General features: G+C 50.1%; 1 protein-coding gene across 2 annotated transcripts in view; it reads right to left on the minus strand.

Annotated features, from left to right (window-relative positions):
• Positions 1-7,490: 7,490 nt before the first annotated feature.
• Positions 7,491-15,886, minus strand: part of CRTAC1 (cartilage acidic protein 1) — a 151,677-nt gene continuing 143,281 nt past the window's right edge. The window contains 4 exon segments of one of the 2 annotated variants that reach the window (NM_001205325.1): positions 7,491-7,832; positions 8,794-8,937; positions 11,317-11,359; positions 12,669-12,814. In NM_001205325.1, coding sequence (NP_001192254.1) covers positions 7,801-7,832; positions 8,794-8,937; positions 11,317-11,359; positions 12,669-12,814 — 365 coding nt within the window. In that variant the 3' untranslated portion in view covers positions 7,491-7,800. 2 annotated transcript variants of the gene reach the window in all.

Here is a 15,886-nt window from a genome sequence, read left to right on the forward strand (position 1 = left end):
ACCCCATTCAGCCCCTACCCAGCGCTCCTGCTGTTATTTTGAGGTGGGCAAATCCTTGTGGGGCTGACTACTCTGCCTGGAAAGTCTGGCCCTGGGGCCCTAGAGGGTGAAATACCATGGGTGGATGGATAGATGGATGGATAAGTGGAAGGATACAGAGAAGTTATGGACAGAGAGATGACTGATGGATCAAAGGTGAGGGAGAGGGCTGTCTGGCTCGAGATGGATGCTCGCAGACTGTGGGGAGGCAGGCGGAATGGATGGGTACCGATCGGCCCTGTGCTCCCCAGTGCTGATCTAAATACAGGACAAGAGCTCTTCGAAGGAAAGATGCTGTGTAACCCGGTCCCCAAATGAACTCTGCATTTGTAACTATGAGTGATGGTTGTGTCTCGTTGGGAAGGAGTCTTATAGGTCTAACATCGTCCCAGTTAATGACTTATGGATTGTTGTAAAATCAGGCACTGCTAGGAGTGAAGGCAGGAGGTTAAAGGACCTGGAACAGATTTCATAATAATATCTGCATTTTATCAACCTGGGCGGTGTGTGCCTTACATGCTCCATCTTGATGAAGCTTCACAAAAGCTTTATGAGGTTGTTATATCTCCGTTTTCAGCAGATGAAGAAACTGAGTTGCAGATTCAAGCCAGAGTCCATCTGATCCCAGAGTCTCAGGGTAAATAGAGAATTTTAAGGATAGATGAGTGAAGTCAGTCAGTAAGAGAAAAACAGATACTGTATATTAATGGATACATATGGAATCTAGAAAGACGGTACTGATGAACCGCAGGGCAGCAATGGAGATGCAGACACAGAGGACAGATTATGGACCCAGGAAGGGGAGAGGAAGGAGAGAGTGGGACGAAAAGAGATAGAAGCGTTGAAACATATACACTACCATATGTAAAACAGATAGTGGGAATTTGCTGTATGACTCAGGGAACTCAAATCAGGGCTCTGTGACAACCTAGAGGGGTGGGAAGGGGTGGGAGGTGGGAAGGAGGTTCAAGAGGGAGGGGACACATATGGACCTATGACTGATTCATTTTGATCTAATGGCAGCAACCAATGCAATACTGTAAAACAATTATCCTTCAATTAAAAATAAGTAAATTTAAAAAGAAATTTAAATGTGGGCTGAGACAAGGAACTATATTCGATATCTTGTATTAATCAGTAGTTGAAAAGAATCTGAAACGTGTATAATGGAATCAATTTGCTGGACCCCTGAAACACTACATCAGTGATGGGCTGCATGTGGTGCTTAGTTGCCCAGTCGTGTCTGATTCTTTGCGACCCCACGATCTGCAGCCCGCCAGGCTCCTCTGTCCATGGGGATTTTCCAGGCAAGAATACTGGAGTGGATTGCCATGCTCTCCTCCAGGACATCTTCCCAACCCAGGAATTGAACCCAGGCAAATTCTTTATTGTCCGAGCCACCAGGGAAGCCCAAATCAGCTATATTCCATAATAAATTAAAAAAAATTATGTGTTAAAAAAGGATAGATGGAAAGAAGGAGGGAGGGACGGAGGGCTGCAGGAGTTTGGAATGAGCTCTGTAGGAAAGAATGTGGCCTTTGCAAACAGGACACCTTCCGCTTTGGGTGAGGCTTTGAGTCCTTCCAGCTTCCTTCTCCCGCCATCCTCCCTATGTCTGCCTTCAAGGCCTGTACATCGTGAGCCCGGGGGACAGATAGGCAGGGGAGGTATATGTGGGATTTGCCTTCCTGCCTTCAGCCTAAGTGTGTTCCTCTGCTTGTCCCCAGGAGCAGTTGGGAAACGTTGGCTGTGCTCTTCTCCCTCCCTGGGAGCTCGGCACTCAGGTCTGGGCTGGGGAAGGAGAGTGAGCCCCTGGATCTTTTGAGGGGATGCGCTGAATGATTCTAGGGGAGAGATCCTGCATGGCTGCTCTGGGTCTGGCCAGGAAGAAGGATAATGAGCTACCTTTATAGGAATTATTCTGGGCCCCTTCTGGAAGGCAGGCAGGCAGGCAGGGGTCATGAGATTCTGGGCAGACATGCTGGCAGGACTTCTGTCCCCACCCTCATCTCTTATGCTCCTGATGCTGTCTCCAGCTTCTCTTGTCTCAGCTGAGTAGGACTCTGCAGCTAATCCCTCAGTTCCCGCATCCCAGCTGTGTTCCTCCGCCCAATCACAGTGCCTGGGTTAACTTGGTGGGCGCTTCCCCCAACTCTGATTCTGTGTCAGCATCATAGGAAGGACAAGCACTGGCACCCACATTTCTGAAAATGCTTGATACAATTTTGCTTCTGAAATAGTTCACCTTTTCTGGAGAAGGAGGCAGAGAGAGGCAGAGGAGCCCCAGGCAGGAGTCAGATTCCTGGCTAGGCTGTGGTCCTCGGGAAAGTCACTGCTCCTTTTTGGGACTCCATTTACACATCTGAACATCACAACCTTCCCAGGTGGCTCAGTGGTAGAGTCCGCCTGCAATGCAGGAGACGCAGGAAAAGATTCCTGGGTCAGGAAGATCCCCTGGGGGAGGAAATGGCAACCTGCTTCAGTATTTTTCCCTGGAGAATCCCATAAACAGGGGAGCCTGGTGGTCTACAGTCCACGGGGTCGCAGAGTTGGACACTGCTTAGTTCACCATAGTTTATGACCATTCTCTTGGGGAATGGCACCGTGTGAGAACTAAGTTGAACTTCTCAGCACAGCCCAGACCCCGGGAAGGTTTGCTCTGCTTGCTCCCTCACGGCCATTTTCAGTCCTTGAGATCTCTTCCCTGCTAAGCTGTCAGCTCCCTGGGGAAGATGTCCTTTCAAATCTCCCATACTGCAGGCTCCCAGTGACCTGGGCCAAGGCAGGCTATGCCAGGAGCCATGTGAGATTTGGTATTGAATAGATCCAGGATGTATCCTGAGCTTTGCTACTTAGTAATATTGATAACACTTCTAATTTACTGGGGGCTTACTATTAATAGGTGCCAAGCCCTATGTCAAATATTTTATATCCTCTTGTTTAATGTAATAACTTTGTGTGGTATGTATTATCCCCATTTTACAGATGAGAAAACTTAGGCTCAAAAACAGTTTACCGACTTCAAATGCCTTTTTCTCAGTGAAGCCCAACTAACCCACCCTATTTAGAATGGCAGTCTGCCTATCTCAGCACTCCCAACTTGCCTTAATGCTGCTTCCTTGTTCCCCTAACCTCTAACATATTATATACCTTATTATATTATTTAGTGCCTGCTGTATGTCACCAGGGCATTCAGGAATCTTGCCCGGTGATGTTCACTGATGTACATCCCAAGCCACTAGAACCACCACCCGGCACATAGTAGGTGTCTGATCAGTATATGCTGAGTGACAACTGGTTAAATAATTTTCCCAGGTGTCAGTTACTTAACTAGCCATATGACCTTGGATATCTTGTTTCCGATCCTCAGTTCCTTTGGTCGTAAAATAGAATAAAAGCATCTATCCCATAGGATGGGTGTGGGGATGAACGGAGACGCAGATGTACAGTTCTCAGCACAGAGCAGGCATTCTGTAAATGTTAGCTCTCTTCCCCGAGGAGGGTTATTTCTTCTTGCTTCTCATTGTTCTCTGATGGCCTACCCTTTGACCACTCTGCTGTTCAACAGTGGTTTCTTCAGAGGACAAGTGCTGAAGGAGGGGTTGACATTACCTATGGAGTTAACTGGCCCCTGTTCTCTCACCCTCATCCCTCCTCCTTCTAGGATGTGCTCGTTGCTAAGGAGACGCAACATCAGCTCCTGACAGGATGTGGCTGGGGTCTGGTCCACACTGAAGGAGTGAGACTGTGGCTGACCCTGGGGAGGGAGGGAAAGGGAGGAACGTGGCTTGCCTCAAGGGCTGAGAGTCTGGGTGAGGTGTCATTTGGGAATCTGCTGGAAAAAACCAGCTGGCTCCCTGAGAAAGATAAGTACTTGTCCTCCTGTCTCATGTGACTCTGGAATGATGACCAAGGGCCCTGTTTGCCGACGGGAGTGGAACCCCTGCTTAAGCTGCAGTCCAGTGCTGGTCAAGGTGCGATGCCCAGACCCTGGGAGGGGGCCATAGCAGCCAGAGTGACTCATAATCAAACTCCTGGCCCTCAGAATGGCACCTCCCCAGAGCAGGGCTGGTGGCTGAGCAGATGCTTGAAGAGGTCACATGGCTGATTGTGTGCCCGGTGAGGGAACTCCACACAGGGAATGGCATTTCTTCTTGCAGGTTGAACGAGACTGTAAGGACATTGTCTCAGATCCTGGGCCACCCCTACGGAATCCTTTCCATACCTTCTTTCCAAACGCTCCCTTGACCCTGGGCAGCAGGAGAGATCGTGCTTTTTAGTAACCAGTCGGCCAGCTCAAATGGAGAAGGAAGAGTGCGAGCTGAGGCCATACCACCCCGATGTAGTCCTGCCTCTGCCCGCCCCAATCGAGTGGCCCTGGACACAGCACTCAGCATCTCTGTAAGACTGGGATGACTACAGCACCTTCCTCTGGGGACTGTTTGCAGATTCAACAAGCTGATTCTTGTAAAGAGTTCAGGTCTGACCCAGAAATACCAAGCACTCACTAAATGAGGCTAGTATCGTCATTTTGGGTGGTACATTCCTGGAAAGATCAGCTTCCCTGATGGCTCAGCAGGTAAAGAATCTGCCTGTAATGCAGGAGACACAGGAGACGGGGGTTCAATCCCTAGATGGGGAAGATCTCCTGGAGAAGGAAATGGCAACCCACTCCAGTATTCTTGCCTGGGAAATCCCATGGACAGAGGAGCCTGATGGGTTACAGTCCAGCGGGTTGCAAAGAGCTGGACATGACTGAGCGACTAAGAGAGATTCTTCCTGGGAAGAGGAACATCCTTGGGCAGAGTAAAAATGGTATTATTATCATTATTTGGTTTTTCTTGAAAAATGGGAAGTTCTGGCTGAGCTGGCCCCTCTTCCTGCTCTGCTGGATGAGCCCCTTCAGTGCTTCAGCTCTCTATTTGCATAATCCTTTTTAGCCCCTGCCATTATTTGTCAGCTCCTGAAGGCATCTGCTATTTTTGTTATAAACTCAGGCCCAGGAGAAGCCAACAAAAATGTCAGGAGCCTGCGTGGGGCTATCATCCAAAAAAAAAAAGAGAGACTGAACTGTTCATGCTCAGAAGGCAAAGGGCTTCCCTGGTGGCTCAGATGGTAAAGAATCTGCCTGCAATGCAGGAGATGTGGGTTTGATCCCTGGGTTGGGAAGATCCCCTGTGGAAGGAATGGCTACCCACTCCAGTATTCTTGCCTGGAGAATCCCATGGACAAAGGAGCCTGGTGGGCCACAGTCCATACGTGACTAACACTTTCAGAAGGATTTGGGTGCCCAAGGGCCTCAGAGCAAGAGGAATTAGAAGGAAGAGGGACTCTGAGCCTGGCCGGTTCAGCACAGATCAGAAAAGTCCTACATTGAGGCCCTGGGCTTGGAAGGCACCCTGCTGGCCCACTGCAGGGGTGTTGTTATTTGGAGGAAGGTGAGGCTGAGTCGGTTCAGTACCTGCCTGTCCTCTGTATCTTTTCGCCTCCTGTTTCTTCTAACCCAAGCATCTTGGGGGCAGGGAACTTGACACCCTCAGAGGAGGGACCTTGTCACAGTATTCATGGGAGGGACCTAGTGCTCGTCACACAGGAGGTTTTCAGTAAATGATTCTGTTAGTCACTCAGTTGTGCCCAACTCTTTGTGACCCCATGGACTGCAGCCCACCAGGCTCCTCGGTCCATGGGATTTTCCAGGCAAGGATACTGGAGTGGTTTGCCGTTTTCTTCTCCTTCAATAAATGATTGTTCAATAAATACAGGAGTGAATGCAGAGAGTTAGCTTTCTGGTACAGTGATCCAAGAATTTAGTTAGACTTTTTAGAAAGCCCCTCTGAGTCTGAGTCCCATTGCCATCCTGTGTACTGGGCTCCTCCATCTGGCTGGTGGGAGGCAATATGGGGCACCACGTCACCTTTTGTCCCCACTGCACTCGCAGAGCCTAGCGCAGTACCCGGCACATAATAGGTGCTCAACCAATATGTGTTGAAAGACTGAATGAACAGAAGAACGAATCTAAATCAGGGTATGAATCTAATACCCTGGAGTCAGGATATTATAGTTGTGCTCTTAATAGCTGGAGGGATTTTGAGCTCCTCTTTGTAACTCATCTGGCCCCATCCACCTAGTAGGGTAAAAACCACACAAATACACCCGGTTATATGAAACTCAATGTGCAGGAATTCACGGTTATTACTTATAAGTCACCCTCTGAAGTCTGCTATCACCTCAGCTCTCCTGATGTCCTTGTCAGGCTGTCACACTAGCTGTCTTAGCCCTTATTTCTCGTGCTGTGTGTGCAGGAAGTCAATGAACACCATTATCTTGTTATTTACCATTGCATTTGAAACCGTAGTCTCTGTGGGTTTTGGGTTTTACTTATCTCCCTATCATAGATCCCCTTGTTCGTCTCTAAAAAGGCAGCATCTTCCAGAATGACGAGGGAATCATCTGAATGGTGACAGCGCTGTCTGTTAGCCCCTCAACAAGACAGGGTGGTGGCAGAGGGCTCCAGCCCTGGCTTGGGGACCAGCTGGCTCATGACCTTGGGCTGATCTTTTCATCTCCCTGAGTCTCATGTCTAGGGCCTGTTCAGATCTTTAATTCTGTGTCGACACACAGGAGAGCGCTTCCCAGAAGTGGAACGATTTTTAAGTGGGTGTATGCTTTTCTGTGAGATTGTAGCTGTTTTTATTTTAAAACTTTTCATTTTAGCTCCCGTTCCAAGTGTAAAAACAACACTAGCAATGAGGAATTAATATTTTGTGATTTATGGGGCATATAATTATTATATCAGAATATGGTAGTTTTTTGTTAGATATATTTTTTTAAAGGGTTGGTGGCTTTCGTAAGAGTGATTTTATTATATCTTGAGGTGTGCCTTTTTTCCCAATCACATAAAGAATAGATCTGTGATTTATAAGGCTCCTGCACTACTGAAGCTAGCCATGAAAGTATTCTAAGGTGTTACATCATTACTAAAAGTGAGGCTTTCAGGAACTTCCAGGTTTCCAAGCATATTGCAGGAGAGACCAAACCATAAAGTTCTTTCTAGAAATTAGGGTAATCTGACACTAGGCATGCCTATGTCCAGCCACATTTTCAGGGGTCTTAGAAAGGAAAAGGCTCTTAGGGATACACCAGCCCAACTCTGCTGCTGTTTAGATGTGGGATACTGAGGCCCAGACTTCTGGAGAAGTGACTGCCCCAGAACATTCCCTCCGTGTCTGTCCCTTGCTCATTACACACGCCTCACCTGGCCAAACCCCAGTGTCCCCCAAGTGAACACTGGTGCACAAACCCAACCATTGCTCATGCCTGGGGCAGACACTTTCTCGGTATCAGGAGTTGCTTTCCAAGGGCCACGTGATGGAAGGGCTGCTGCTAATTCAGCATTCCAACCAGCTCTGCTTGCCTCAGACACTTTTTTTTTCACCAGCTAGACACTAATATCCAGCAGAGAGTTTATTGGTATAATTTGTTCAGAAAGAGACTGGAAGACTTAGCAAGTTCAAACTTTAACATTTTTTATCAAGAGTCCCAAATGGCCACCCTTTACCCCGCCCCCCATCATCACCACCAACCCCAATATGGCTTTCTCTACCACAGGCACTCAGGGCCCGCAGAGCAGAAACAGCACAGGCCAAACCAGCAGGCATGGGGCACACTGTCAAATCAACTGAGCAAGCAACCACCGGAAGCCATCTTTGTTAAGGGCAAAATAAGCCGCTCATGACACTGGAGGATACAGAAAAGACAGGACTATCTTGATTCTTCTGAAGGAGTGAGGGAGGCTGGATGGGGTAAAAAACATGTTCTCAGAAGACATGCAAAGAAAGACTTCACAAGCAACTAAAGGTGACACAAATATCAGTATCTCCCAAACTTCCCTTTTCAAAGATGGCCACCCCCGCTGTCCATTCAGAAGGAGCACGCAGCAGAATCTACTGGGCATGGAGAAAGACAGGCAGCGGGAGATATTTAGTTTTCCACAAAGATCATTAGTTTTTTGTTTTTTTTTCCTTTATTGATGGAATTTAAAGTGCATATAACTGAAGGAAAAGTCCAAGGCCTAGAGAAAGAGATGAGGCCCAAGAGAGAGGCTCAGAGATTCTAAAGGCGGCAGAAGGATACCCACCTAAAAAGGCCACTTGAGCTGCAAAAAGGATGGAGTGGGAGACAGAAAATGGGGAAAAGAGAAGGGGAATGGGGGTGGGGTTGGGGTGGGGGAAAGCATTTGGGAGGAAGAAGACAAACACCAGTTCAGAAATTCAGACAGAGGTGAGCAGGAGCTAGTCTATATCCCCAGGTAAGAAAACGTGGGCTGACCCTAAGGTTGGAACATTAGTTTCAGGAAAGGGAGCAACAGGAAGAGCAATGGCTTCTGGCCAGGACACAGCACCCCAGGGGCCCTTCACTTGACGGCAGTAGTGGTGGGGCTTCTCCAAGCCTGCCATGGTCTTCCTTGGAGACCCCACAAAGGTCTAGGGAGATGTCCTCCAGCCAGGAGAAGGCAGGGGCTGAGAACCTCAATCTGGGGCCTCTCAGACTTTCATGCCTTGGAGAAGGAAATGGCAGCCCACTGCAGTGTTCTTGCCTGGAGAATCCCAGGGATGGGGGAGCCTGGTGGGCTGCCGTCTATGGGGTCGCACAGAGTCGGACACGACTGAAGTGACTTAGCATAGCATAGCATAGAGCTCCCCAGTGGATGGCAAGTTCCCTTTGCTACTGGACGGTGGCCAGGGCCCCACTCACCCACACAGGCTGTGCCGTCCTCGTTGGGTTCATAGCCCCGACTGCATCTCTTGTTGGTCCGGCACCTGTAGCTTCCGTACGTGTTGACACACACGGGCTTGTCTCGAGGGCACACGAACGGGAACTGGATGCATTCGTTGGTGTCTGAAAGGCAAGGGGAGCCGCTCACTGGGGGGACTTGCTCTGGCTCTGCTTCCCCACTCCCGCCATGACCTTGGGCATGGCCCTTCTTCCTGGGCCTCAGCTTGCTCAGTCTTCTTGGCTGGCTCCTCCTATACTTGACCTTTACACCTTGAGGGCACTCATGCTTTCCTGGGTCTTCTTTTCTATCTCCCAAGTTTCTCTAGGTGGTCCCTTCACATACGGATGATTCCAGGCCTCCTATCTCAAGCCATGACCTCTCCCTGAGGCTCCAGACTCATGAATTCTACCTTGCATCTCAGACTTACTAGGTTGAAATGGAACTCTAGATCCCCCGGCCTTCAAGCCTCTTTTGTCCCCTGTTCCCATCCTCCCCAGCTCAATCAAGGCCACCATCAGCCTCTTGGCTGCTTAAGCAGACATTGGAGAGATTCCTGATTCTTCCAGTTTCCTTAATTTGCAGGTGATTTAACAACAGATCCTGTCAATTCTGCCCCATCGTACCTCTCCATTCTGACCACCTTCCTCTCACTCCTCTGCCACCAGCCTGTCCCCAGCCACCAGCAGCTCTTACTTGGATTTCTGCTGCTGCATTCTCTCCTTCCCCTGTCCTGCCACCACACCTCCATCCACTCCCCAGGCCTCCTGGCTTCCCTGCTTCCTCCAATCCTATCTGCAATTCAGCAGCCGGGTGATTGCTGAAAATATGAACCATACCATGACATGCTCTTGCTTAACTGCAAAGGGCCCTGAGAACAAAGTCCAGACTCCCTTCTGGGGACTCAAGATCCTCCCTGTTGTGGCATCCGGCTTGTTCATCCTCTCCCAGCACTCTGGCCTCGTTCTTGTCCATTTGACACAATAAGCCTTTCTCCTGCTGCATGGTCTTTGCTCCCACCCTCCCCTCTGCTGGGCAAGCTCCTCTCTCTGCTGTTTCTATGGCTGGACCCTTCCTGTCCTTTAGGTCTCAGCTCAAAGGTCCTCTTCCTGCCCACATCTTCTAGAAGAGTCTTCAGAGAGCACCTTGCTTAAAGGGTTCTTAACTCATCTCATCCAGCTCTTGGGCCACGTGGTTTGTGGTCAGTCTGCCCGACTAGAATGAACACCCTTCCAGGGAAGGTGCCTGACCTGCACCCCCAGCTCCCCACGTAGGGTGCTGTGCAGGAGGCACCCAAATGTCTACTGGGTGATGAAATGAAGAGGCGGCTGCACTGTGGAGGTCATGGAATCTTCCCAGCACATGGGGGAGATGCTGGAATTTCTGGGTCTGGGCATCATCTGTTAGAGTGGCCATGGTGGGGACATGAGGAGCGGAGGGAACTAATTTCTTCCTCAAGCCACCCTTCCAGCCATCCTCTCCACTTCTGACCTGTGGTCCTTTGCCCAGGCAGCGCCCTCCATTGGAACACTTTCTCCCTACTGTCTGGTGGACTCCTCATCACCCCTCAGGTCTCAGCTCAGACCTAAACTATCTCTGGGGCACTTTCTTGGACCCTCACTAGACTGGCTTAGCACCCCCCCCACCTTTGTGCTCCCATAGCACCCACCCCCCCACAAGCCCTGCCCAGGTTGTGTGGTCAATCTGTTTCTCTGTGCACCCCTCCCACTGGGTCTAAGCTCCAAGAGGGCAGGGATTATCTCATTCACTCTGGCATCTCAATAGCAAACCATTCACCTGGGGCTGATGAGTGGCTGCAGAGGGGACTTGGGAAGAATGCTGCCTGAGCATGTAAGGGCAGGTGGAGTCCTTGGCCAGACCCCCTGCTGGTCCTTAGGATGGAAGACATGGGGTTGAAAGTCTCGGTGCTGAGCCTCTTGGCTACCTTGCCCATTCCAGGCCTTTGAGAGGTCTTAGGAGGTCCCTGGATCCTCACAGAGCCTGGCTGTGCTGCAGTTACCTGCCCCCCAGTACTGCAAAAGGCTGCAATCTCCCTTCTGAGCTGTGACAACATGCCACATCCTAGTTTGCTCCAATGCCCCCTGGCTAGCCATGCCCACTCTTGCCTGCCAGCCCCTTTGCTGGCTGCTGTGCTGGATGCAGGGTGCATGCCCACCCACCATGGCTTCCAGGAGCGAGGCCTCCCTGTGCGCTCTGTCTAGGCAGTGTGTCTCCTCCCAGTGATTGTTCTCTCTGTATTCACGGCAGGGAAGTGCTGCCAATTCCCAGAGCTGTAGTGATTCAGCCTGCAGGTTGCTACCATCATTCCCACCTTGCCGAGTTACCTGGCGGTTGTCTTGGCATCAGGAGCCCCAGGGACAAACAACACATTCCCCTTCTCACCGCTCCCACCGCCCCTTGTCTGCAACCTGAGTCTTCCAAGTCCCAGGCTGACCCTCCCCAGTGGCCTCTGCCTTGTCCTCTGGTACCTGCAGGCAACTTACCCGCACAATGGCCATTTTCCTGCTGGGAGAATCCTTGGCCGCACTGCAAGATGGGCAGAAGCAGAGACACTAGTGAGTTGAGAAGATCCCATCTTAGGTCCCCTCCCAGTCACAGCCACAGAGCAGCTGTCACCCTGACCCCACAATAAAGGACTGCTTGCAGCTCTGAATCAGGGAGAGCCCCTCCTGCCAGGATTCCTTTGCACTGATCAGAGGAGACTCAGGGGGAAGGCCAAGAACAGAGCCTGTACAAACTCCTGCTCATTTCCCTCATGTGGGATCCACAGGCCTGCCCCGTGACCCCCAACAGAGTCTGTCCCTCCTATGGCATCACCTGAGACAACCTGGGTCTCAGGAAGGCAAAGTGTAAAGAGGACTGGATAAGCTCACTCCCCACACCCCTTTCTCTGACAACCTTCCCCACTCCTGGGGCTGGGGTGCCTGTGAGCCAGGCCATCACCCCACCTTGGGCAGGGCTGCACAAGAGGTGGATATCCCATCCAGAGGAGTGACTCAAAGGCTTTGCAGCTGGAATTTGATCTAAGTGAGGCGGAGACAGAGATTGGGGAGCCTGGTCACTCCAGGCTGTGGGGGCTTTGCTAGGTTTCTGTGGAGGTCTCAGCAGCCTGGTGGCTGGGGACGGTGGTTGGGACTCAGAACACTTTACACAAGACAGACAATGTCGACTGTTGGAACTGACGAATGATGGGGTGCTGGTGAAGATTACTGGGGGAGGATAATGCTCTCCCCACAGAGCCAATGCACTAAAAACAGAGGTCCATGAGCTCCTGGGGCCACCAAACTGCCATGGCTCTAGCTCATCCCGAGTGTCCCTTGAGTTTTGTGAGCTTCCCTGGAACCTCCCTGTAAGTCCCCTTGTCTGTATGAGTTTAAGTGGCTCCTATTATTTGCAATGGCGTGATCCTCTCTGGACAGGGGCCCAGAGCTCTTCCTAGGAGTCTGCAGAGGTAACGGGAGGCTGTCAGAGCCTTGGAAAGAATCAGAGATGAAGCAGGAGACCTGAGGCCAGTCCTTAACTCTGCTCACAAATGGCTGTGCAGTTTTGGTGGGTTCTCTTTCTTGGTCTCAGTTTACCTTCTCTGTAAAATGGGTGAAAAAAAATGCTTACCCTTCCAACATGCTAGGATTTCTTTGAGGAGCAGAAGAGCTGTGGGTGTGATAGTGGTGTGGAAACTACAATTGGAGGGGTCACTACGAAGCCTGCCCTTTGCTAAGAAGATTTCCATCATTCTAGAAACAAAGTCTACAATTCCTGGGAATCCAGCTTCAGCCCCCAGGGTTGTGGGAGGGGCCTGCTTGTTTGGCTCTAAGGTCCAGATGCCTCTGCTCACCTCCAGGCTGGCTGGGTCCTGAGGTCTGTCATCATCCCGGGGATAGGGAATCTCCAGCACTGAGTTCATCTCCGAGCTGGCCACGTTCCTGCTGGCCATCTTGCCATCTGGCCATGTCACCTCCACGCTGCTGGCTTCATCCTTCCCTGTGGGAAGAAAGGTGAAATGATCAGCTGCAGAGGAGAGTGGGGACTGGGGAGGGATTCTCTTCAAGGGTGTCATCATTCATTCGTTCATCTGATAAAAAACATGATCTGAATACTGTTCTAAGTGCTGGGGAAATAGTGAACAAGGCCGACAAGATCCTGCTCCTTTAGGACAACGCCGTCCAAGAGAACTTGCGTGGTAACGGTGATGTTCTCTATCTATCTGTCAGCTGCGGTAGCGGCTAGCCATAGGTGTATGCTGAGCTCCGGTGTGGCACTGGCGTGATAAGGGACTGGATTTTAAATTCTATTTAAAATAGAATTATTTAACCACTCACCTAGTGGCTACCATACCAGACAGCGCAGTTCTAGAACTTACATCCTAGTGGCTAGGCCAATGGGCAGGAGGCTGTTTTGGGGAAGAGGGTTAAACCTGGTGGTAAACAGATTGACTTTGGAGTCCTGGGTTCAAATCTTGGCTGTACCATTTACCTAGCATGTTGGGAAAGAAAGAGTGGGGGTGGGGCATCTGGGAGACCTGGGGACAATGATCAGCTTTACAGCTGATTTGCTTTTTAATATTGGGTGTATTCCATTGATTTGTATCTAAACTGATAGCTAAAGTCTGCAAGGGGCCGTCACTGGGAAAGTCCCTGTTTTCAGGGAGCTTCTACTCTAGTGGGGATAGATAGGCACCCAGATGAACCGATAAACAATGCCAGATATTGACAAGCTCTGTGAAGAAAACAAAAATCGGGTGATGAGATAAAGAGGAAGTAAGAGTTACTGGGGGCCTTGTCTAGTCAAGGTGATGAGGGACAGGTTCTTGGGGATAAGGTATTTGAGTTGAGCTCCATATAAAAGCTGAGGTGACAAAGGGCACAGGAGAAAGACCAATCTGAGAAGCAACAGTGAGAACTGGACATGGAACAGCTGACTGGTTAAAAATTGGGAAAGGAATATGGCAATGCTGTATATTGTCACCCTGCTTATCTAACTTATATGCAGAGTACCTCATATGAAATGCTGGGCTGGATGAATCACAAGCTGGAATCAAGATTTCCGGGAGAAATATCAATAACCTCAAATATGCAGATGATGTCACTCTAATGGCAGAAAGTGAAGAGGAACTAAAGAGTCTTTTGAAGAGGGCAAAAGAGGAGAGTGAAAAAAGTGGCTTAAAACCCAACATTCAGAAAACTAAGATCACGGCATCCAGACCCATCACTTCATGGCAAATAGCAGGGGAAAAAATGGAAGCAGTGACAGATTTTTCTCTTTTTGGGCTCCAAAATCACTGCGGACAGTGACTGCAGCCATGACATTAAAAGACACTTGCTCCTTGGAAGAAAAGCTATGACAAACCTAGAAAGTGTATTAAAAAGCAGAGACAGCACCCTGCAGACAAAGGTCTACACAGTAAAAGCTATGGTTTTTGCAGTAGTCATGTCTGGATGTGACAGCTGGACCATAGAGGATGCCGAGCACTGAAGAATTGATGCTTTCAAATTGTGGTGTTGGAGAAGACTCTTGACAGTCCCTTGGACTACAAGGAGATCAAACCAGTCAATCCTAAAGGAAATCAACCCTGAATATTCATTGGAAGGACTGATGCTGAAGCTGAAGTTCCAATTCTTTGGCCACCTGATATGAAGAACCAGCTCACTGGGAAAAGACCCTGATGCTGGGAAAGATTGAAGGTAGGAGAAGAGGGTGGCAGAGGATGAGATGGATAGATAGCATCATCGATTCAATGGACATGAATCTGAGCCAACTCCAGGAGATAGTGAAGGACAGGGGAGCCCTCTTGTGCTGCAGCATGGGGTCACAAAGAATCGGACACAGCTTAGCAGCTGAACGACAACAACAAAGCCGAGATGTTTACAGAAAATAATGGTGGTGAAACTCAGGGAATATTCATTGTGAATCCATCTGCACACATCCTTAAAGCAACGTGTTACATCACTGGCAGAAAGCAGGTTGGAAAGATTTATCAGGTGTTTAGGCGTCGTCACAGCCGGCCCCAGCTTCCTGCTTAAAGCAACAGGCCTGTCACTGAGACAAGGTCAGGCTAATGGTGATGGATTGGGGTGAGAAGAGCGGGAGCTGGGCCTCACCTGCTGGGAGAAGCCTTTCTCCAGTCAGTCACCTGGGAAAGAGGGCAGCGCTCAGTACAGGTGGGAGGGATGCTGCAGCCCCTCGTTGACACCCACCTGGGCTGCCTAGACAAGGGCTTGGTGCTCGGGGCTCCACAGACTTGCACACTCCCCCAAGCATCAGTCGAGGGCTGAGAATAAAGTCACCCACATTTGCGTGCCACGTTCTCCTCAATGCGTATAGAGACTGTCACAAAACAAGGGAAACTGAAAAGTGCCATCGAATTTATAGCAGCTTTTGGTCATTACTGTCCACCAATGGATTTTCTACAATGATCGCTGCGATGGGGGCGGAGGGTGGTCTGTGAAACATTTTGCGTATGAACAGGGTTCCTGTATTTTAGAAAAGGGAGCAGGGGGAGAAGGGGGTTATGAGAAATGTTTTCTGGTTTAATAGAGCCAACCTCAGAACCAGTAAGCCATGGGCCTGGAAGGGGTGAGTCTCCATGGGGAGAGAAGCTGCATGCCTAGACTTTAGGGGAATCAATATAGAGATTCCAGTATTGGAATCTATCTCTACCTCTGAGGTCCCCCTGGGGTCGGAGCTAAGACAGCACGGTGTGGAAGGACCCCACTGCAGCTTTCTCCCCAAGTCCCAGTGCGTCAGTCTGGAGCTTCCAGAGAAAGGTGCATCTTGAGAGCCACACTGTCTACTTTCTGAGCCTCCCTGGGCTTGCTTCTCTTCTGCTCCCTCCAACCCAAGGCCTCCAGAGAAGTCTCTCCTCTGGCCATCATGAATTAATAAGGGCAGGGACCAGCCACCACCCTCCGGAAGTGTCAAAGGTGAGCAGCCCCCTGCCCCTGTGCCTGCAATGGGGCAGCAGCACCAGATAGAGGTCCCCTGAGCAGAGACCCCCACATGACCCAGAGCCCCCAGACAGGATGCAGCTTCTCTCCCCATGGAGGTTCTCCCCTT

Source organism: Bos taurus, chromosome 26 (assembly GCF_002263795.3).
Source record: "Bos taurus isolate L1 Dominette 01449 registration number 42190680 breed Hereford chromosome 26, ARS-UCD2.0, whole genome shotgun sequence".
NCBI lineage: Eukaryota > Metazoa > Chordata > Mammalia > Artiodactyla > Bovidae > Bos > Bos taurus.